General features: G+C 43.7%; 1 protein-coding gene across 1 annotated transcript in view; it reads right to left on the bottom strand.

Annotated features, from left to right (window-relative positions):
- Positions 1-24,093, bottom strand: part of CREB3L2 (cAMP responsive element binding protein 3 like 2) — a 129,254-nt gene that overhangs the window by 49,833 nt on the left and 55,328 nt on the right. The window contains exon 2 of the mRNA XM_033194626.1: positions 4,494-4,710. Within this exon, the coding sequence (XP_033050517.1) occupies positions 4,494-4,710 (217 nt within the window). The remainder of the gene's footprint in view (positions 1-4,493; positions 4,711-24,093) is intronic.

Here is a 24,093-nt window from a genome sequence, read left to right as displayed (position 1 = left end):
TAAGCTCCAGAAAACGTCATCCTATATTTCTCAGTCCCTGCTTCCCATTAGGCAGAGATCAAACCCTAGTCCTTGCCCTCCTCCAGGCTGTCTCACTTAACCCATGTGACTTTGCCCCAGCAATATCTGCTCACCCTTACCTCACAGACTACTGTGTTCATTCCCACCTGAGAACACAGCTCCATAAATTTAAGGTATCCATAGTGAACCAGCCTATCCAGCCATCCCTTGCCACTGAGAGCCCTACTAAATTCATCAGGAGGAAGATGATTCTTATCCATGTCCCTGTAGACCTGGGACAGCCACAGTTAGGATCCTTTGTTCCACCCTTAACTACATTTGTGATGTAAAGGTAGTATTAGACCACTTCTGTATTAGCATATTTTATGCTAAGGTCTGTTGATACTCTATATAATCTTTAGCTCTGTTCTTGTATCATCTTAGAGGATAGGCGCCATGTCTGGTTCTCTCTGAACAGCCCTCATCCAGCACTACAGAGTTTCTTCTTTAGGAAGAACACCAAAATTAAAGACAATGCAAATGCATACCTAGCATCCCAATTGAATTACACAAAGGAACATGACTGAAATACAGTAACTCATAAAGACCACCTCCTTGTGGTGAGGTATAAGACTTGGTCATTCAAATATAAGCTTTTGTTTCTCAAAGCATAAAAGTATCACAAATATTTTGCTTGGATGCTTCCGCTTTTTTCCCTTAACCTCATTACATGTTTTTTTCTTTTTCTTTCTTCCTTGTTTTTTTTTTGGTGTTTCGTTGTTGTTGTTGCCTTTTTTGTAGAACAGAAAACCCTGCTTAGTGTCTGGTTCACAGCCTTAATCACAGGGAGAAATGGCTGAGTTGGATGTGGGATGTCTTTCCGGTGGTTTTGAAGCCTGCACCTACATTTCTAGGGTTGGCTCCTGTGGTTGCTGGGCCACGTGAAGTTCCTTAGCTCTGGTGTTTCAGAAGTCCACATTCAAAGTCCCCCTGAGACAGATGACTCCTGTGGAATCCTGGAACAGTTATTTTTAACTTTTTTGGTCACAAACTCTTTTGAGAACCTAAGAAAAGATGCAATAACTCTCAAAAAATTAACAAATATAGATAGTCCAAATTTTTTACAGTTTTAGGGGTCCACAGTCCATCTGAAGTCCGTGATAGAATGATAGGATAAGAACATCTGCGCGTGCCCTTTTTAGTTGCCCTGGGGTTCAGGTGGAGGATGGAGGGAGGAAGGGAAAGTTAGGAGAAAAAGGGCAAAGGAAGAAGAGGGAAAGAGAAGAGTTCTAGTGGGAAGGAGATGGAGAGAGGGGAAGCAGGAGGCAGAGGGAGAAAAAAGGAGAAAAACTCTAATAAATTAGGAAGGAGTTTCCACTAAACTGTATGTCATCACTCTTTTTCCAGGCTTAGAAGCAACTGCAGAAGAACTGTATTTAATCTAAGTACAACTGGACAGGGAGAGCTGAATCATTGGTTTTCTCAGGTATAATGAAATATTAGTTCTCCATCCATCACTGAACACAAGGACTCCTAGTTTTGCTTAAGCTATTATCACCATACAGCAGATAAAGAATATTAAATTTAAGGTATACAGCTGTCTATACATGCTACATATTTATGTATTGCCTAAAAATAACCATCCTTCTCCATCAGGGTGTTATCTGCTCTAACAGAGCACTTGGATTTGGGAGAAACACTCGTGGATTGATTTCCCCACCCCACGGATTGCCACCTTAACGGGGATGCAAACTGGGGTTCACATGAATAAGATAATTCTGTTCCCAAACATCTGCCCATCCACACAACTCAGAAAAATAGATCCAGACAAAGCTTTGCTGGGCAAGTTCCCCATCCACTCATCCACACTGCTTCACTCTGATTTCACACATCTTAAATGACTAGTATCCTCAAAAAACTAGTATCCTCACAAAAGAGTTGGTGACCAAAAAAAGCCTCCCGAGTAGCTGGGACTACAGGCACCCACCACCTCGCCCAGCTAATTTCTTTTGTATTTTTAGTAGAGACAGGGTTTCACCATGTTAGCCAGGATGGTCTCAATCTCCTGACCTCATGATCCGCCCGTCTTGGCCCCCAAAGTGTATCCCATGTTTGCTGTCTCAGAAAAGTGCTTTTGCTGGCCTAGGAAAGTGACTTTTACTCAGAGAAGACATTGGTACTTCAAAAAAGATGAGCTGTGGATCAGAAACCCTTTGTAAAATATATCTGACCCACCGTACCTGTTCTCAGCAAATTACCAGCATGGCCTGTCACAGCCTAAGGGCTATAAACAAAACAAAGCCCCAGCTTTGGGAACTAAATGGTGAATGCTTTGGCCTCACAATAAAAGGGCATCTCATGTCATTTAGAATGGCAATCATTAAAAAGTCAGGAAACAACAGATGCTGGTGAGGATGCGGAGAAACAGGAACACTTTTACACTGTTGGTGGGAGTGTAAATTAGTTCAACCATTGTGGAATATAATGTGGCAATTCCTTAAGGATCTAAAACCAGAAATACCATTTGACCTACAATCCCATTACTGGGTATGTACCCAAAGGATTATAAATCATTCTACTATAAAGACATATGCACATGTATGTTTATTGCAGCACCATTTACAATAGCAAAGACTTGGAACCAACCCAAATGCCCATCAATGCTAGACTGGATAAAGAAAATGTAACACATATACACCACAGAATACTACACAGTCATAAAAAAGAATGAGTTCATGTCCTTTGCAGGGACATGAATGATGCTGAAAACCATCATCCTCAGCAAACTAACATAGGAACAGAACAGGAACCACATGTTCTCACTCATAAGTGGGAGCTGAACAATGAGAACACATAGACACAGGGAGGGGAACATCACACACCAGGGCCTGTCCGGGGGTGGGGTCAAGGGGAGGGACAGCATTAGCACAAATCCCTAGAGGATGGGTTGATAGGTGCAGCCATCTTCAAAAGATGCTGCCATATGTACAGTGGTATAAGAACAAGAGGTCAACACTAACATCAAGAAGGTCCAGTTAGTGAGTATTCCTCACCATGTCATCCTCCTGTAAAGAAGAAGGCATATGCTGGACTGGCAATAAGAAATGTAGTTTTAAAAATTTACAGTACTAAAATAGCTGGCTATCCCTCTAGGAAAACAAAACATAGAAAATTAAATTTAAAGCTGGGCATGGTGGCTCATGCCTGTAATCCCAGTACTTGGGGAGGCTGTGGAGGAAAGATCACTTCAGCCCAGGAGTTTGAAACCAGCCTGGGCAACATAGTGAGACCCCCATTTCTACAAAAAAAAAAAAAAAAAAATTAGCCATGTGTGGTGGCACATGCCTGTAGCCCCAGCTACTTGGGAGGCTGAGGCTGAATGACTACATGAGAGCCCGGGAGGTCAAGGCTACAGTGAACTGAGATCATATCACTGCACTCTAGCCTGGATGACAGAGCAAGACCCTGTGTAAAAAAGAAAGAAGGAAAGAAGGAAGAGAAGAAAGAAGGAAAGTAAGGAAGGAGAGAAAATAAAGAAAGAAAGAAGGGAAGGAAAGGAAAGGAGAGGAGAGGAGAGGAAAGAAAGGAAAGGAAAGGAAAGGAAAGGAAAGGAAGAAGGAAGGAAAGGTGGGAGGGGAAGGGTGACAGGGAGGGAGCGAGAGGGAGGGAAGGAGGAATGGAGAGAGAAAAAGAAGAAGAGAGAAAAGAAAAGAAGGAAGGGAGGAAGGGAAGGGAAGGGAGGGAGGGAAGGGAAGGGCGGTAGGGAGGGAGGAAGAGGGAGGGAAGGAGGAAGGGACAGAGAAAAAGAAGAAGAAAGAAAAGAAAAGAAGAAAATTACACTTAAAAGATATATATGCCTTGGAGAGTTTGGAACAAGATACAGTTTTTACCAATTATGGGCTGTAGAGTAATGGTGAAAACATCTTAACATCTCTAAGGTCAGAAAAACTAGACCTTCAACAAATACCACACTTGCGGCATTGATGATGGGCATGAAAGGGTAACCAACAAGAAAGTCTAGGAATGTCTACTAAGATCTGGGGTGAGGGACATGGGGTCAATAGAACATGATGGAAGTGGGTTAGGAGGATACCCAAGAAGCTTCTATAGAGGAATGGTGCTTTCTCAGAAAAAAAAAAAAAAAAAAAAGGCATGACCTCTTGAAACAATGGACTTACTGTACTGGCAGGAATGACCAGCCAGACAGGCCGGCCTGATTTGCAAAAGGCTGCTCTGCTGCTGAAGCCACAGGGCAAGAGAGTAATGACTATCCTTCAGTTACGGCAAGTCCCCAGGGGACCTGGGCTGGGTAGAGAAATGGGTCCTGTGCCTCTTTGCTTTTCCCCACAGCCCAAGCACAAGGCCTTACATACTGTAGGTATCTCACTATCAAGGGTGCTGACACCCTCTTTAATGTAATACACACTCAGCACCCTCAAGAGCTCAGAACCAAAGGCGCTAAGGTCCAGGTCTCCCTCCTCCTCTGAGTTTACCGTCATTGAAGCTGTCACTGGTGGTAACGTGGGTGACGGGCGACTGGGCCCGAGGCTCCTCACACAGGGAGTAGCTGTGCTCAGCCTGGATGAGAGGCGCCGGGGACGTCGGGGAAGGTTCCACTTCCATTGACACACTCTTCTCTGAGAGGAAAGGGTCATTCAGGAGCTGACCCAAGACGTTCTGGGAAAACTCATCCAGAAGTTCTGAGAAGTGCTACAAGAAACAAAGGAGGAAGAACTCAGTTTCTCTTAATCATGATGTGATAGTTACCCTACACACATATTCGAAGGCAAATACCTCGTCCACTGCTCGATATGAAGTCCCTTCTACATACACAGTGTCCAGTTAGCGCATGCTGTGTAGCAAACCACCCCAATGTTTAGTGGCTGAAGGTAACCATAATATTAATATATTACTTCTCACTCCTCAGTGGGTTGGGCTGGATGGGTGAGCAGATTTCACCTGGGTTCCCTGACACAGCACATTAGTGGGAAGGCTGGCTGCGAATGCGCTGGGCTGAGACCCCTGGACACCTGGGCCTCTTTCTCAAAAGGGAAGATCAGGCTGGACTTCCTCCCATGACGGCAGAAATCTTCCATGAGGGAGAAAAACCAAAGCTGAGTGGCCCCAGACATCACGTACCATTACACCTTCCACATTCTTTTGGTCAAGGCAAGGGACAAGGTCAGCTCATGCCCGTGGGGCAGGAAAACAGACTCCACTGCTTGATGAGAGGAATGGCAGAGTCACAATGCAGACAGATGAGTGTGGACGGTGCGGGGGCATGATTCACTGGGGGTCCTTGCTGTCATGACCTACCACATTTTGCACTGATAATATTAATATGTTTAAATAAGCGATCCTCTATTTCTATAGCAGGAAGGTGCAGTTTACACTAAGGTGCCATGCCCAAAAATATTAGAGGTGGCTTCTCTCTAGTCTCCCCATGGCCTGGACTTTGTTCCTCTCTAGTTTATCCTTAATATCCTCCCATCCTTCATCTCTAATACCATGAACTTTCCAGTCCCCATCACGCTTTGGACATAATATAGAACTAGCCCATAGAAATTCCCTGGGATTCCCATATCCGTTGTAACACTGTCCCACAAAGGAGCTGCAGCCCCATCCATTCTCCCTCCTTGATGGGTCTATATTCATGGTATGAGGATCTTCTGAGCAGGGTTTCTCAACCTTGGCACTAATAACATTTTGGACTGGATTATTCGTTGTGAAGGGCAAGGGTGGGCATTGTTTTGTGCATTGCAGGATATTTAGTAGCATTCTCAGTCTCCACTCACTAGATGCCAGTAGCACTCCCCCAGTTATGAAACCAAAAATATTTCCAGACACTGCCCAAATGTCTGTTGATGAAAAAGTCACCTCTGGTTTAGAATCACTGCTATTGACTATATTAGAAATAATAATAACAATATAAAATAGGGCCAGGTGTGGTGGCTCATGCCTGTAATCCCAGCACTTTGGGAGGCCGAGGTGGGCAGATCACAAGGTCAGGAGTTTGAGTCCAGCCTGGCCAACATAGTGAAACCCTGTCTCTACTAAATATACAAAAAAAGAAATAGCTGGGCGTGGTGGCAGGTGCCTGTAATCCCAGGTATTAGGGAGGCTGAGGCAGGAGAATCGCTTGAACCCGGGAGGCGGAGCTTGCAGTGCTTACAGTGAGCTGAGATCGAGCCACTGCACTCCAGCCCAGGCAACAGTGCGAGGCTCGGTCTCTAAATTAGTTAATTAATTAATTAAAAAATTTTTTTGGAGACAAAGTCTCCCTCTGTCACCCAGGCTGAAGTGCAGTGGTGCAATCTCGGCTCACTGCAAGCTCCGCCTCCCGGGTTCACGGCATTCTCTTGCCTCAGCCTCCCCAGTAGCTGGGACTACAGGCACCCGCCACTATGCCCGGCTAATTTTGTTTGTATTTTTAGTAGAGATGGGGTTTCACCATGTTAGCCAGGATGGTCTCAATCACCTGACCTCATGATTTGCCCGTCTTGACCTCCCAAAGCGCTGGGATTACAGGCGTGAGCCACCGCGCCCGGCCAATAAAATGAAATTTTAAAGCCCACTTTGGCCCCAGCTACTAGAGATCTTTCTGCCTTCTTAACATTCTCGGACTCATAGACCAGTGGGTGTCACTTTATTGATTAAACTTTAGAGACACTTCTGGTATAGAAAGGAAGTTAAGAAAGCAGATACAGCAATAAGAGAATGATTGCAAATAATGAGGCTTGGGGTAGGCAATACAATTTTTGGAATTCACACGGACACCTAAGTCCCACCACCAAACTGAAGTGTCAATGAAGGCGTTATGAAAATGAACACGAGAAGGGAAGGTGGGAGATGTCCCTAGAGCTGGAGCGCTAAGATCAGGGTAGTTGTAGAACAGGATGCTTCCTTTAATAAAGAAGCAAAGTGGGCCTGACGCGGTGGCTCATACCTGTAATCCCCGCACTTTGGGAGGCCAAGGTGGGCGGATCACAAGGTCAGGAGATCGAGACCATCTTGGCCAACACAGTGAAACCCCATCTCTACTAAAAATACAAAAAATTAGCCAGGCGTGGTGGTGGGCGCCTGTAGTCCTAGCTACTCAGGAGGCTGAGGCAGGAGAATGGTGAGAACCCGGGAGGCGGAGCTTGCAGTGAGCTGAGATCGCGCCACTGCATTCCAGCCTGGGCAACAGAGCGAGACTCAGTCTCAAAAAAAGTAAAAATAAAAAAATAAAGAAGCAAAGTGAACAGCAGAGAGAAGGCCCCTGCAGGCTAGGTCCCTAAAGAGTCAGAACAGTGAAATTCACTGACATCACAAACACGGGACATGGCATTTCATCAGGACAAAATGCAGGGAAGCTACAGGACTTGGCTATGTCCTAATAGTCATGATTGTCTATGAGAACAAGAGAGAGGATCAGGGAGAGAGTTCTCTGAGTACAAATACATTTCAAACTGGAAGGTCCTTAGGAGTATTTGAGGCCATATGCCAACTGCCTGCATCACAATTACCAGGGAAATTTGGGTTAGTCATTTCATAATGAAATATTTTAAGCATTCAGAAAGATTATACATATCATGAACAATTATGTAGTCATTCCTTTAAAAAAAAAAAAACAACAACAAAAAACTGGGCTGGGCGAGGTGGCTCATGCTCATAATCTCAGTACTTTGGGAGGCTGAGGCAAAAGGATCACTTGAGCCCAGGAATTCGAAACCAGCCTGGGCAACATAATGAGACACAGTCTCTACAAAAAAATACAAAAATTAGCCAGGCATGGTGGTGCATGCCTGTAGTCCTAGCTACTCGAGAGGGTGAGGCAGAAGATTCCTTGAGACCAGTAGGTCAAGACTGTAGTGAACCATGATTGTACCACTGCACTCCAGCCCAGGCAATGGAGTAAGAACCTGTCTTTAAAGAAAAGGCCAGGCATGGTGGCTAACGCCTGTAATCCCAGCACATTGGGAGGCCGAGATGGGCGGACTGCGAGGTCAGGAGATTGAGACCACCCTGGCTAACATGGTGAAACCCCATCTCTGCTAAAAATACAAAAAATTAGCCGGGTGTGGTGGCAGGTGCCTATAGTCCCAGATACTCAGGAGGCCGAGGCAGGAGAATGGCGTGAACCCGGGAGGCGGAGCTTGCAGTGAGCCAAGATCACGCCACTGCACTCCAGCCTGGGTGACAGAGCAAGACTCCGTCTCAAAAAAAAAAAAAAAAAAAAAACTTGGCCAGGCTTGCTTGGTGGCTCCTGCCTGTAATCCCAGCACTTTGGGAGGCCAAGGAAGGCAGATCACTTGAGGTCAGGAGTTCGAGGCTGGCCTGGCCAACATGGTGAAACTCCATCTCTACTAAAAATACAAAAATTAGCTGGTGGTGCACACCTATAGTCCGAGCTACTCAGGAGGCTGAGGCAGGAGAATCACTTGAACCTAGAAGGCAGAGGTTGCAGTGAGCCGAGATCACCTCCACTGCACTCCAGCCTGGGTAACAGAGTGAGACTCTGTCTTAAATAAATACAATTTTAAAATTTTAAATACAAAATTTAAAAATCTCATTTTTACATGTTTGCTGCTGTAATCTTTCTTTTTTGCTTTTTCTTTTTCTCAAAAAATAAAACATGAAGGACTATTAAAGCTCCCATCCATTCCCTTCATCCATCTCAAAGTTAACCATTAGCCAGACTTAGTGTTTACCTTTCCCATCCAGGTCTTTATCCTTTTACTACATATGCATGTATCCGTTACACATAGGCTTCTTTAAAACATTAAGTAAATGGTACCATATCTCATATATCGTCTGCAATTTTCTTTTATCAAAAAAAATTGTTTAGATTTATTCATGTCTATACATGTAGCCCTACTTCATTGATTTAAACATCTGAATTCTATTCCATTGTATTTATCCATTTCCCCTTGAGGAACTCTTACATTTTCTTTATTATATGTAATATTGTAAAAAATATTCCTTAACATGGAAGGAACTTTTTAAAACACAAAAGTTTTGCTTTCAGAATGTGGTTTAAAGGCATAAATAAATAAAAACATACAAATTTGATGATCCACCCTCACAGACTTTGACTTAGTAGGTTAAAAACATCTATATTAAAACTACCACCTAGGCCAGGTGCAGTGGCTTATGCCTGTAATTCCACACTTTGGGAGATAGAGGTAGGCAAATGGCTTGAGCCTAGGAGTTCAAGGTCAGCCTGGACAACATGGGGCAAGACCCCATCTCTACAAAAAATAACAACAACAACAAAAAAAACTCACAACGCCAGTCCTTCTATGCTCACCTCAGTTTCTCAATCACTGGCTCCATTTCCACTCAACACTCCTCTCCCTACGCCACTTTACAGTTAAGTCCCTAGAAGCTTACAAAGATCCTAGAAGTTCAAATATGCCCAAGGTAAGAGGAAGATTCAAGGATTTTGCAGCTACTGTGTGTTAAACTTCAGACAGACACTGGGGATACACAATAATAAATAAGAAACTAGAAAATGCCCTACCAGAGTTTACCACTTAGGTCAGTGCTCAAAGTTTTATGTGCAGATAAATTACCTGGGGCTCCTAAGCCATCGCTTCTGATTCACAGGTCTAAGCAGGCCTGAGATTCTGCATTTTTAATCAGCTCCCAGGTAAAGCTGTGACTCCACAGACCACACTCTGGGCAGCAAGGCGCAGAGCAGTGGCAAGGCTAAGATTAGAACCAGACTTCCTGATTATACAACAATCTAAGTCAGCATCTGATTGCCTAAGTAGCTCCCCAAGGACAAATTTCCTGGTTGCCTGATGGTGACTATTCTGCAACTGTTTGACAGAGATCCTTTCAAGACAAAACTAAGTTAACAAAAAGAGAAATAACCAAATGCAACATGCAAATGCAAGAGGTAAACCCACAGCCCCTGTATTTCCAAGCTACAGTTTTGTTCCCTGAACTACAAGGTCAAGTCCCGATCTGCTGTGCTGGCCACTAAAGCTCTGGAAACCCATTCTATCCCGAGGCAATGCTCTCTTTGATTGGCCAGGCTTTCCCATGGAAGTTGCCCAGGTTGGCCCGCTCTGCTGACACTCTGTTTTCTTTCTTCTGAGCAGCCTAATGAATGTTTTCATGAACATCCCCTGGATAACCAATAATAAATGTTCTCTAACTCCGCTAACTTTCCCTGAACTCCCCCTACTTTGGATTATGCAGTAATTCTCATATTACAAACCATTTAGCCCTAATGACAGACAGTTTTGAAGAGTTCACAGTTGTTATCAAGTGTATTATAACCTCCCCTCTGGAAAAGGATCCTCCTCAGAAGCCTAACGGTGCCTAAACACCCACCCACACCCAGGAATTTAGCAAAGTGGTGAGCTCTCAGTAGGCTCAGGGAGATCCTTGTGATGGAAAAGAAACTGGTTCCAACCACATGCTATGACTCAGCCCAGCAAATTAGCTCCAGCTGGGTCTCCTTGGCAGTGGTGGGCTCCAAGACTCGACAGGTCAACATCCCATTGCTGGTGCCAGGACTGGGCCAGAGTGGGCCCATCTTTAATGCCAGCCAGTTGGAGAGGGGCCTTATGGTCCTGAAGGCCAAAAACCAGAGAAAGGAGCAAAGTGAGCCTCAAAGAGGAAGCCTTTCTGGATCCTGCAAACGCTTTAGCAAAGTACTACTCATGTGAACCCAAGGGTTACGGGATTTTAGTTTAATTCCTTCAAAAGGCAATGGCATAATAACATTTTACCATTCTGTCTAATATTTGAATCAGACTTTATGGGTTTACAAAGTAATTTCATAGCCTTTTCCTCACTCAATACTCATGACAATCCTGTAAATTGGCTTTTAGTCCATTGTCCAAGATCTCTGTCCCCTACTGAGAGACCTTGAACTAGGGTACTCTTATTTCAAATTCACTGAATTTTCTCCTTGTTTCTCCTAGGAAAGAGGTATTTGAGCCTCACAATCCAACTGTATGGAGAGGTTGTAACAAGTGTAAAACCATGATGGTGATGATCATGGATGACGATGTGTACGGCATTGTGGCAATATAGCTTTGGAGTCAGTCAGCCCTGAATTTGAATTCGGGCTGTGCAAGCCTGAGCAAGACATTTCCATACTCCAAACCTTGGTTTAGGAAGTTAGCAATAATCCTGGTAAAGTGAAGTTGACAATAGTTCTGGCGTTGTGTCATGAGAATTAAACTAAATCATGCGTGTAATACACCTAACACTCCACTACATAGCAATCTTTAAAAAAGCTCCTTTAAAAAACTAGCATAATTAAAACAATAAAATGTTGGCATTTTCTACCTGTACACCAGCTTTTCGCATTGTTCTTCCTAGAATATGCTTTCATTTTCATCTTTACCAATCAGTAAACTACCTAAGACAGAACAAATGTACTTCTTTTAGAACGTCATCCCTAGACAGATACACCTTAAATTGATCTTTCATTTCGCTAAACAAGTAAAACCCTTTAAGTATCTCTTAATTTGACACATTTGTTCCTTTTCTTTGATGTTCCTTTCATTGCCAAGTTACTTAAATATCTTATCAGTAGGCCTTCCAAACTCTATGGCCCAGATATAAACCGTTTACCCACCCCTCTCTCTGGACCTAGCCCAGATCAGAGATCACAGATCGTAGATAGTTGCTGCATTCAACAACTATCTCATCTGGATCTACTATCATTCTGTAACATCTTAATGAAATAGAAGATAAATCTAAATTAGGGCTAGATCTCCCAACAGTTATAAATAAGTGCCTTCAAACATTTAAAATGTATATCTAAATTTGAAAATCAGATAAATTAGGAGAAATTTTTACCCTTACAAGAACTACTTATTTTATAAAAAATTACCTTGGCTCTGAAGCATTTACGCTTTGAGTTTTCAGGTCACTAACGAACTGCCAAAGTAGCCTGCAAGGATGGAGTGGTTTATGATCTGGGTCACCTCCTGCTGCTAACAACTGCCCTAAGATCTGAGGTCACAAGGGTGAGGAAAGGGGAACAAGGTGGGAGGAAAAGGAAGGATTCATGATTCTTTAGTTCAAATAACTGGCTACATAAAGCTACCAACCTGTCTTCCGTACAGCACTCTCCACTGAGGTTCACCCACTCAACAAATACAGTGGGACCATGGGCAGAAAGATGAATAAAGGTCAGTCTTATAAAGACAGAATTGTCCCAAGCTGCAAAATGAGTTATCCAGAATGTATGTCCTGTGGCCCATCGTCCAGAGAACTTGTAGAGCGTGTTCTAAAGCAGTTTTGCCATCCCATAGTTAGTCCAACAGGCCTCTTTTGTGCACAGGCTAACAGAAGAGTGCTGCACTGGACCAATTAGGGATAGGAGTTCTAGAACCAGCCTTGTACTTCCCTGGTGGTTACTCTGCCTCTTCTAGATTCAGTTTCCTTATCTGTAAACCTCTCTCTGTGTGTGTGTGTGTGTGTGTGTGTGTGTGAGTGTGTGAGTGTATGTGTACTGGGGTTTTAAACCTGATCAGTAGTTTGTCACCTTTTCTCACCTTTTTTAAAATTCTTGGACCCTTTTGGGAATCTAATGAATGCTCCTGCCTGAGAATCTAATGCTCCTTTTGGGAATCTAATGACAGTCCTGCCTGAGAAATGCTCACAGTCACATACACACAAACACAGCCCAGCATTTCAGGAGGTTGACCCGCCCCTGAAGTCTGTCTGCAGACAGCAGGGGGATTCCATGGATCCCGGGTTAAACCCTGCCAGCAGCGAAAGCAGTAATAACAGAGGGATATTTATAGGTCATTGCTAACAACCTATTCAGCTCTACTACCCTATCATTTTCTAAAATGTTGCAGGCAACATAAAATGGAGCTACAAAGGTTTCTCAACTTGGGAAAAGGAGGACGGAGAACACCCTCTTTCTGCCTCACGGGTTTGTTTAGATTTGCCCCTGTAACACCTGCCCAGGGGTATGAAGCAGGTAGGTCATAGGATTCAGAAAGCAGAAGCTGGGCTGGCAGCAAGAGGCCCAAGGCCTGCCTGGGCTCCATCTGAGCTCCCCAAGCATGCAATTCCCAGCCCTGCCCCCTGGGAAGCAGGGATGCTTGGCAGCCAGTCTCTGGTTGAAAAGACAGTTCTCAGGCAGGCAGAAGAAGCCTTGTACTTAAAAATCACGGGTAGGAGCCTTGCCTAGAGCACAGAATGCCTCCCAAAGACTGGAGCCATAGAAGTAGTGAGTGTGGCGGGAGCAAGCTGACCTTCTCCACAAATGATTCAGAGGATACACCTCAAGTTCACATTAGAAACCAAGGCCCCCTTGCAGCAAAACACAGTTTGACTGTATTTCTCAGGCAGGGAGGAGCTGCCCGGGGCTCCTGGCATCCCCTAGGCCACCCTCCCTCCTCCCCTTGCAGGGAGAGAAGGGAACTGCCTTCAAAACCAGTGCACCATAGACCTGAGTGGCTCTCACACAAGTACCCTGCACACAACACACAGAAAAGGGCCAGATGCCAACCAGGAGTAAAAAGGTGACCTTGTCAAAGTCCCAAGAAAAAAAATGGCTCACAAGTCAAACCCCATGACAGTAAAATTTCAAGGATACCCAATTCTTTTCTAGTAGAAAAATGTAGGCATATTACATTATTTCTTTAAATTTTAAAAAAATAGGGGCTGAGCTTGGAACTCTTTATTACACCAGAGGTCTGGAGGTTTGTGGCAGGGGTTATTTTAGGGAGGGTTGTTTTGTTCTGAAGTGATACTTCCTTTACTGAAATTTCACTAGCAGTAACAAAAGCTGTGTTAAATTTAAAGGGCCTTGTTACAATAAGTAAATAAATAAATAAACACCTTGCTTGGTAGTATCCAGACGAATAAATGGAGTATGTGAAACAGATTAAGCAATAAAGGCATTGAGAGATGATATTTAAAGGAAATCTATTATAAATCCATTGGCAGGGTATATTGGTATACCATTGGTAGGGTATATTCGGTATTTTGTAAGAGGAGTCATCCTGGGAGAAGAAGGAATAAATAAGTGGACCACAGATGATTTTTAGGGCCGTGAAACTCTGACACGGACATTATAATGGTGGAGACACGTTTTTATACATTTGTCCAAATCTACAGAATGTACATGAGAGTGAACCCTAATGTGAACTATGGACTTTGAGTGACAACAATGTGTCAGTGCATCTACCATCATGTCTACCAATATGATGGTAGATGCTGACAATGGGCAGGCTATGAATGTGTGGGGCAGAGGGCATATGGGAAATCTTTGTACCTCCTGCTCGATTTTGCTCTGAACCTCAAACTGCTCTCAGAAATGGGAGTTTGTTTTTTTTTGGGACAGAGGATCACTCTGTTGCCTAGGCGAGGGATGCAGTGGCGTGATCTCAGCTCACTGCAACCTCCGCCTCCCGGGTTCAAGCAATTCTCTTGCCTCAGCCTTCTGAGTAGCTGGGATTACAGGAGTGCGCCATCACACCCAGCTAATTTTGGTATTTTTAGTAGAGACAGGGTTTCACCATGTTGGTCAGGCTGGTCTCGAACTCCTGACCTTGTGATCCACCCGCCTTGGCCTCCCAAAGTGCTGGGATTACAGGCGTGAGCCACCGCACCCGGCCAGAAATGGTTTATTTTTTAAAACTCATTCCTGATGTATATATTATGTAAAAATGAATTTTTACATATGATATTTGCTTCAAGGGTCATGCACCATACTAATTCCTTTTAAACTACATAGTTGTTCATCATTAAAACAAGTAATGATCCACTTTCCCAAATGCATGCCAATCCTGAATGGCCTATAGCAGTTACTAGAAGTTGATATGGAAAAAAAAATCCACTGTTTCATTTTAAGAGCATCTGCCCACAATACAAATAATCAGTTAATGAGATGAAGGCAGAAATATCCCATAGGTGGCTCCTGATAACCAAGGAGAGCTGCAAGATTCAGAATTAGCTAGCACACAAAAATTCAATCTGACTCCTTCTTGGCTTATTTACACATACAGCCGCAAATACCCCCAAAATGCACTTCTTCATTCTTTCTGAACCCAAACTAGCCTCTAGCCTAGTAGGACCTGTCCTTCCAAGGCCCAAGAGTATCCAACAAGTACCAACAGGAATAAAAATAATGCGAAGAAAATATAATAATAATGGCACCTTCCATGTTCAATGCATAGTATTTACATACAACAAAACACTTGCACACTGTGACTGTATGTGATCCTCACAAGATGGAGAATTATCCCGAGGGTGGAGACAGTGGGGCAGCCTGGATTAGGGCAGGACTCCTTTTTGCTCTCCCCTTCCCAGGCACGTTCAGCATAGTCCCTGCTGTCTCCCAATCACTAACACAGAGAACTCGGAGCTCAGATTTCTAATTGTTCCCCAAAAATGCTTTTTAAATTGTAACTTGGGCCTGAGAAAAGGGCAATCTCCTCATGTTAATGGAGGAAACCCTCAGGATCCTTTTAGAGCAGGCAGAGCTGTTCCAGAAATACCCGTATCAGGTGGAGAAGTCCTCTGATTTGCTTCAAGAAACTCAAACCATCCCTGAGTCCTCTTGCCCCTTCCTTCTGCCACAACAGACAGCTGAATCTCACCAACAAGAGAAAGACCATCAAAGCCATGATCAAGCCAACTGTTCAAGGCTGAGGCAGTACAGAATCTGTGATTCTGTTCTCATCATCTGTGGTGGGGAAGCCACAGAGACTGGGATGCTGAGAGCAGCTGCCATCAGGACCACCAATTCTTCCCTCCCCCTTATCCCCACTTCTATCCCCGAGTCTAGACTCTACCCCGCACTCTTGGACGGGAGTGCTGGAGGCCCAGCAGGACTTTTCACCTGGTCTATCCCACATGCCAAGGCCAAAAAATATTTGCTTTTAACCCTCCCACACTTAAGAGCCTCCCACATAACTCAATCTATGTCCAAATTCCCCCACAGTGAGAGTTTAAGTATACTTAAATTTCTTACTACCCAGTTAAATTCTCTAGATACTCTTCCTAATTGATGTTCTATCCCTTGTTGATATCACTCCTTCTGTCCCTCATCCTTCAATTTGCAGTTTTCAACCCTTTTACATGCTCATTATATAAGGAAATTTGGAGGGTTTTTTGGTCAGACTGTTTTAATGAGGTCTCTTGCCCTCTCTGTAGTCATAAGCTTCTCCTCTCTGGTATCTTCCACTCTCTTAAACAGAAGGCATCCCCATTCCCTCTCCCACAGTATACACTTTCCATCTGCAACATTTCGGTCTTTACCTCACCAGGGAACACCCAGGGCATCCCCTCATATCCTTCAATGAAGGCACAAGCTAAGGTATTTACTATTCCTACGCTCTTGCATCCTACCCTAAAATAATACAATCTGGTACTTTGCCATTCATTCCAGAAAAACTTTAGTTTACAGCAGGCTCCAAATCGCAGACTTATGAAGCTTGAGAAAACATTGGATATCATCTGGCCTGACCTGGTCACTCTAATTTGAGAAAACTGAGGTCCAAAATGGCACATGAAATCAAAGAGTTGAGAATTGAAATCTACACTACAGACTCTCTAACAAGAGAAACAGTGACCAGACATAAAGATCCCCAAATGGGTGACTGAAAAGGCTTCCACAGACAACCCCCACCGAATTCTCTGAACAGAACATGCATGTTGCAATGGAACAATTTCAACTCCAAGTCAAGATCCAATGCCAAAAACATCAGGTATGAAGCACTAACGGGGCGATGAAGTTTGTGGGAAAAAACGAACGGTATGCATACTTCCTAGAAACCTATGCTTTATTTATGAGCCAAATATGTCATAAGCATTACTGCAACAATCTCATCCCTAGAGGACCACACTGGGATAAAGGGAAAGTGCCTGAGAGGTACAAAGTACTATTTGTGTTGCTTAAATTCTCAGGCATGACTCTGCCAGGACGTGCCCCTCTACCCCAAGATAAGAGCTAAGGGAATCCCGCAGGTCAGCAAATGGGAGCCCAGGAAGGTTCTGGCTCCTAGCCACTTTGGCTCCTGCTCTGTGAGATCTCACATGTACGCCCCACCTCTCTGGAATGACGCGTGTTGAAACATACCAGGGGATCTTAGCCTTTGGAGCCCTTGTGTTGTGCACTGGACTCATGAGACAGAAGGCATATAGTCTACATCAACTCTGTAGATCCTAGCAGGAACCTTGGGTCAAATCACTCACGCTCTCTACACCACTAGAAAATGAGAAATCCAATCTGCCTTCCAAAACCGTAGTGAAGATAAAAATGAATTCATCGATACAAGTCTAATCCAGATACAAGATGGTGCTATATTATGGTAAGTGAAAACTGGCCAAGAAAACCATGTGCAGGCTATGAACACGAAAGTGACTTCCCAGACATCCACAGAGTTATTTCTTATCTCCATCGTGGCCAGCCAGTTAGCAACAGCAGTTATTGGGAGCACAGCAGCCATTGGCTGTCTGCTTCTGCAGGTTCCTTCCTCTCATGAACCTCAACCAGCTGAGGCAATGAACCCTCTTCTATCTCTAAGTGCTACCAGAATCCAAGAGCTTTAAGGCCTGCTCAGGACAGACTATCTTAGAGCAGTGGGAAGTAAAGGGCTCCGGTTGGCTCTCTGTTATCCCACATTGCTAGCCCCAGCCAGATTATTCATTCCAATCACATTTCTAGAAACAAGACAGATCAGAAAGGAAAGCTCCATTATTTTAAATGAAGAACCTGACGTTAAGGTACACTAAACCACCACCCCAAAGAAGCAGAGTCTGATGTTTCTCTATTCATTTAGAAGAGTTACTTTCACATAAGAGCTTAATAAATGTTAGCTGTTTTGTTGTTGTTTGTATTACATGCCTCGCTAAAACCGGAACAAAATTCTTAAGCATTTCTCTGACTTATCAGTCTATTGACACCATAAAAAATGATGAGGGTCATAAACACCATTTTTCTTTAGTGAACTCAGTAGATTCTAGTTTGCCCGTTTGCTTACCAGGGGGCTCATTTTCAGTTCATCAATTCATAACTGATCAATCTTCCTTTCCCCTTTTTTGAAAACTAGGCCCATATCTCCAGTCTCAAAGCATCTCTCTCATTCCCTGCAATTTCTCCACAGATCACCAGCCACACTGTGCTCACATCCATATGCTTCTTTAGTGCCCTTTCATCTTAACCAGCAATTATAATTGTTAGGCAAACCTCTCATTCAAACTTTTATGAAGGAACTGTTTAAAGCTGAACTGCACTATCAAGTTCCTGCTTTGGTGGCACTGCTGAAAATCAGACGAACATTTTCAGGTTCTCAAATCTTTCTCTGGAAGTGGGGTCCGGGTTCTCCTAAAAGTGTCCCTCTAAATCCTTCTGCCCTCGGGTGGATCTCCCCTGTCACTGAGCCACAGTCCTGTCATACCTTTTGGAATAGAAAGGAACCATTCTCAATGAACAGGGAAGCATCAGACTCTGCTTCTTTGGGGTAGTGGTGGTGGTTTAGTGTACCTTAACTTCAGCTTCTTTACTGAAAACAATGGAGCTTCAATTCTTCAACTTGGTAGAGTTGAAGAATTTCTAAGAAGGGGGGAAAAAAAAACCCACGAGGTTTTCTCTTTCTAAGAAAGACCATAAATAGAATCTAGTGATCTCAGCCGGTTATTATGAGAACAAGCAAATAGAGATAGTCTGCAGTCCTGCTGGAAAACACATGCAACCACCATATGTTAAAAGTTATTCCCAAACAGTTTGAGTATTTTTCTCCCAAAAGATGAGGTAGAGCCATGCTTCTGAATATTTTTTCATGATTGAACAATGGTGGATAGCTACTTATTGGATCACGAATAGGACACATTTGCCTTGTAGTCACAAAAGATTATTTTCTGTTACCCACAAAGCCAATGGTATCAGAAAGTACACAAGGTTTGAATGTAATAATGATGCAATGCCTCAGGGTGGGGGGCAGTGGGGAGATATTCTAGAAAGAAAGTCAGTACAGCTTCATTAAGAAGTAAGAAGTCAAAGGGGTAGTTGCTGGCACAGCAGAAAGGATGCCTTGTTTGGAATCAAAACGCTTGGGTTTTAGACCTAGCTCTGTCACTACTTGGTTCTGTGACGTCGGACAAGTCACTGAACCCCTCTGGGTCTCTTATTTCTTAGGAAATAAAATAAGAGGTGGGACCAGGCGGTCTCCCAGACCCCCTGCAGCTCTGGTATTCTGAGACCATCTATGATGTAGGTAGCTTCTGCTTCCACTCACACCTAAAGGAGTAAAACAGCCTGAAAATAAATCTTAAGCCTGAGTCAATGTTCCCTGCAACTCCCCCTCTCTGGCCTTTTCTGAGACTCCTTTTGGCAAAGAATGGGTTCCCTTGAGGATGGCTGAGCTAACAGCTGGGCAGTACTGGATGATTTCCGCCCTTTCAACAGCTGGTCTCTGAGACAAACAACCAGACAGGCTTTATCAGAAAAAATGATTCAAGCTGTGGAGACCAAGCACAGATGGAGAGCAGTATCAGACTTCAAACTACAGTACTACTTTCCCCTGAAGCAAACCTCTTTCCATCTACCAATATCTTCTGGCCTCAGTTATGCAGAACCTCCATGAGAAATGGGGGAGGGAAATGGCACTAGACAATTTCTGGGAAGCCTAGAAAAAAATTCAGGGCCATAGTTTCCTGTTTTCTGCCCCATTCCTCAGAAGAAACTAACAATTTCTGAAGTGGTTAGAGATGTTCAACCAGGCCATGTTGATATTGTCGACAGGATGATTCTTCATTGATCAGGATTTTCCTGCACATTCCAGGGCCCCTGGGCACACAGTGCTAGTAACATCCCCCTTCCCATTGTGATAACAACCAAAACTGCCACCATATTATTTCCAAAAGTCAAAAAAGGAGCTTTCAAAATGTAGACCCAACTAAGAGGGATTGATAACGTTGATTTAGGTTCTTTCCAAGGGTCTGTTTTCAGCATTCATGCAAAACGCAGCACTGTGTCAAAAACTTCTCTTCATGACTGTCTCTGGCATGAAATTGTATTCTCTTCACTGTCTAAAGACCCACCAATATCCAAGAGCCCCTTTCCCCATTAATCCGAATACTCTTCACATTTGCAAAGTCTGGGTGTCTAATAGGTTAAACCTCTAACTTTTGAAGTTTGGGCTTTAAACTGATCTTTTGCTTACCTTTGTTTAAATAGATTTTTGCCACCAGCAGCCCATTTAGAAAGGAAAGAAAAACAGCAATTCACAAAGCTGTACACAGAGTCCGTGTGTGGAATGAAGGTGCAGCTGGACCACCTCTCTGCCTCATGATGTCTGCAAACGCACAGTAAAATTAAGAAATTGTGCCAGTGCTAATATTCCCAGTCTCAACAAAGTGGTTTGTTTATTAGGTCTTCTAGCTCACAAAAGAGGTATTTAAAAACTCTGCATGTAGCCTTGGGAACCAACCACGGAAAAAGTAAACCTAAAGCACAACTTTTGCCTTTGCAAGCAGCAAGCACTGAATCAATGAACCATTTGAGTGAAGGCAACAAGATCACAATCAGAAAGAACAGCTTACTGATCAAAGGTAGATGTCCCTGAATCGCGATCCATCGATCTGTAAAATTTAAAATAGCCCATGTAAGAGTATTTAAATAAATTAAGGTATGTCTAAGTGGTTATTGAAAACAAATTGCTATTGTAGAAAACTATCTGTTAATATACAGAAATGTCCACATCATATATCTAAATGAAAAATATATTGTGAAAACCGAATTCCCTAATTTATAATTATCTTTATATATGTATACATTTTTGTTACATACTTTATACATTAATGTATTTTTATCTATTTCACAAATCTATAATTTTAGAATTTATAACTTTTAGGCCGGGCGCGGTGGCTCAAGCCTGTAATCCCAGCACTTTGGGAGGCCGAGACGGGTGGATCACAAGGTCAGGAGATCGAGACCATCCTGGCGCACACAGTGAAACCCCGTCTCTACTAAAAATACAAAAAACTAGCCGGGCCAGGTGGCGGGCGCCTGTAGTCCCAGCTACTCGGGAGGCTGAGGCAGGAGAATGGCGGGAACCCGGGAGGCGGAGCTTGCCGTGAGCTGAGATCTGGCCACTGCACTCCAGCCTGGGCGACAGAGCAAGACTCAGCCTCAAAAAAAAAAAAAAAAAGAATTTATAACTTTTAATTGAAAGTATAAATTATAAGTGCTAGAACATAAAAATGTATGGACAGCCTTATAGCAAAATGTTGATGCACTTCTGTGTAGTGCTAACAGGGTCTTTTTACTCTTATCTATATTTCTGACAGCGAAGACCGCTAGTTTACAATGGGAGGAAAAAAGCATTTGTTTTTTCAAAACAGACTTTGTTTAACTGAATTAAGTGAGACCTGGTTTAAATAGTCCTCAGGGAACAAAAACCAGGGAAAACAACTGACTAGATACAACATTTTCTGCCCAAAAGATAGATACTCTATATTTTACGCATGTTACAAAATAAACAAACAAACCCATTGGTAGGCACAGGCCTAAAAGACGGACTTTTCTGCAGGACAATAATACCCCAAATCACACATACTTTTTCCTCTGACACTTTAAATGTTACATAGACAGAAATCTGCTCTCTAATGTTGCCCTCCATGTTGACAGCAATCTGGACTAAGAATAACTGGGCCTGTCTCCGACAAGCATGGCTACCTACAGGTGAACACGCAGGTTTTGTATTAGAACCTTAAATGCTAAAAAGGAGCTCCTCTTCATTCACTTCATTCACTCCCCTCCTCACGAGGGTGGGTTCCGAAATGACTCCCAACAAATTGTCCTATCAAAACACTTTTCCTTTCATAAATCCAAATTTCCACCCTGAGCCGCTACAATTAAGCTTTTATCTTTAGATTGCATTTAGTGGCCACTTCTGTTCTCTCTCATGACTTGAGCTACCAGCCACAAATACTTAAAATAATATTTTTGATCCTGCTGTCTAAATGCACCCTCCCCCAAATTACAGTCTGTTAAATCCCTCTGCTTTTATGGAAAGAATAAACAGGCACTGGCCACACACTCTCTCCTGCCCACTGTAGTAGGCTGAAATTCTAAGATGACCCCCAAGATTCCTGCTCCCTGCTGTAACATGCTTGGTATAACCCCCTTCCCCTGAGTGTGGCCTGTGCAACATGTGATTATGACAGATGGCCGTCCAGTGAGTGCCGGGTTACAATGGTGAAGGCAATTTGGTAGGTGTCATTAAGGTTCCAATTCAGTTGACTCTGAGTTTATCAAAATAGAGATTATCCTGAGTGCGTCTGACCTAATAAGGCGATCCCTTTAAAAGAAGGTCTAGAAATGAGAAAAATTTTCCTCCTGCTGGCCTGGAAGAGGCAAACTACTAGAAGATGTATTAAAAACAAAAACAAAAACAAACCCTGAATTCTGTCTCCAACCATGTGATCCTGAACGAGGACCTCGAGCCTCAAATAAGACTGCAGCTCCAGCTGACACCTAACTGTAGGTTGGTGAGCCACTGAGGACAGGATCCAGTTAAGCCATGCCCAGACTCCTGACCCGTGGAAAATGTGAGATAATAAATGTGGTTGTTTTAAGCCACAATGGTTGTGGTAATTTGTTAGGTGTAGTGCTCTGGATTGAACTGTGTGCCCCTAAAATCTAAATGATGAAGCCCTAGCTCCCTCTTTCTCTCCCCTCTACCCAGTAAGGACACAACAAGAAGGTGGCTATTTACAAGTCAGGAAGAGAGCCCTCACCAGAAACCAACCATGCTGGCACCCTGATCTCAGACTTCCCAGCCTCCAGAATCATGACACATACATTTCTGTTGTTTAAGCCTCCCAGTTGTGGTATTTTGTTATGGCAGCCACACCCCATCAATACCTGTAGCAAGAGAAAACTAATATACCCACTGACTGGCTACATCTCTGTCCACTCCCTCGCCTACACCCTCGCTTCTCTGTGTCTACTATCTGAAGACATTCCTGAGGAGGAAAAATGAATCCTGAAGAGAAATGTGAGAGCTGGAGAACCTGTGACACTTTCAGGCAGCCTCAAACTGGGGGTGTGGCCCTGGCCTGTGCCCTCCTGGGCTCCCCTGAGCCTCTCCACACCTGTGTCTTGATCCCACCATTTGCCCCCCTCAGCTCACTCCTTTAGAGAAGGAAGTCCGACTAAGATGGTACCTGTGACTTCACACGTGGGCTCCCAGATCACAGGTCAGTTGTTCTGCCCTGGCCTAGGTTTAGGTAAATCTCTTTTTCCCTGATGGTCTAGCCAAGAACAAGTTGAGTTTTTAAAAGAAACGTTTACAGGAAAACTGAGGGGAGGGAGGAAGAGGAATTTTTGAAATGCTCCAAGTAGACACATTTACATAAGACACATTTCTTAACTGAAGACCAGTCACAGCCTGGCTTGGCTGGTGTCACGCCTGGAATATCCACCTCCACATTCACTTCCTTCCCCTGCCCTGTCTCTGCAGGAGGTTTATAACTGTGCCAGGCCTCCTCCAGCCCAACCTTCATTTGAGTTGGCTCCCTCACTAGCCTGGAGCCCCGGGCCCTGCCGCTCTGCAGCGACCCCACCAAGTCCTCCTGCTCTGTTTCTGGCTCCCTGGATGAACGGGGTACTTCCATACCTGACCTCAACAATTCCTCGGGCCCTGGATCTAATATTGAGGACCTCACAGGACAGTGCTTTCCCATGACTCCCTGTCTCCAGGCCTCTTTGCTCTTGTGTCTTACCCTTGTTCTCTGACCACCTTGGCTTCGATTCAGCTAAGACATATTCAGAATTCATGATGTGACATATTCAGAATTCATGATGTGTCAGTCAACTGTGCTAAATTCTGGAGATGCAAAGATGCTGTCTTGCAGCTCAAAGCCTACTAGGACTACCTAAAACATGCTCACTAGTTCATTATTGAAGCTGGTTTTACATCATGCTGAAACTCAATTCACGATTAAACTGTTTTTCTCAACTAGTGCCCAAGCTTCATCTTGCTAGTAGCCAGGGGAACATTATGGTAGGGACCAAAACTTACCTGTAGCTTCTCTATCTCCTCCAACTCTCCAACTCTATGAAGTTGGAATAAAACAAATGTATTGGAATTTTGATGTCTCAGTTCCATGTCC

This window comes from Trachypithecus francoisi, unplaced genomic scaffold (genome assembly GCF_009764315.1).
Source record: "Trachypithecus francoisi isolate TF-2019V2 unplaced genomic scaffold, Tfra_2.0 Lachesis_group4, whole genome shotgun sequence".
NCBI lineage: Eukaryota > Metazoa > Chordata > Mammalia > Primates > Cercopithecidae > Trachypithecus > Trachypithecus francoisi.
The sequence above is the reverse complement of the archived record's forward strand: the minus strand, read 5'-3'. Positions and strand labels throughout refer to the sequence as shown.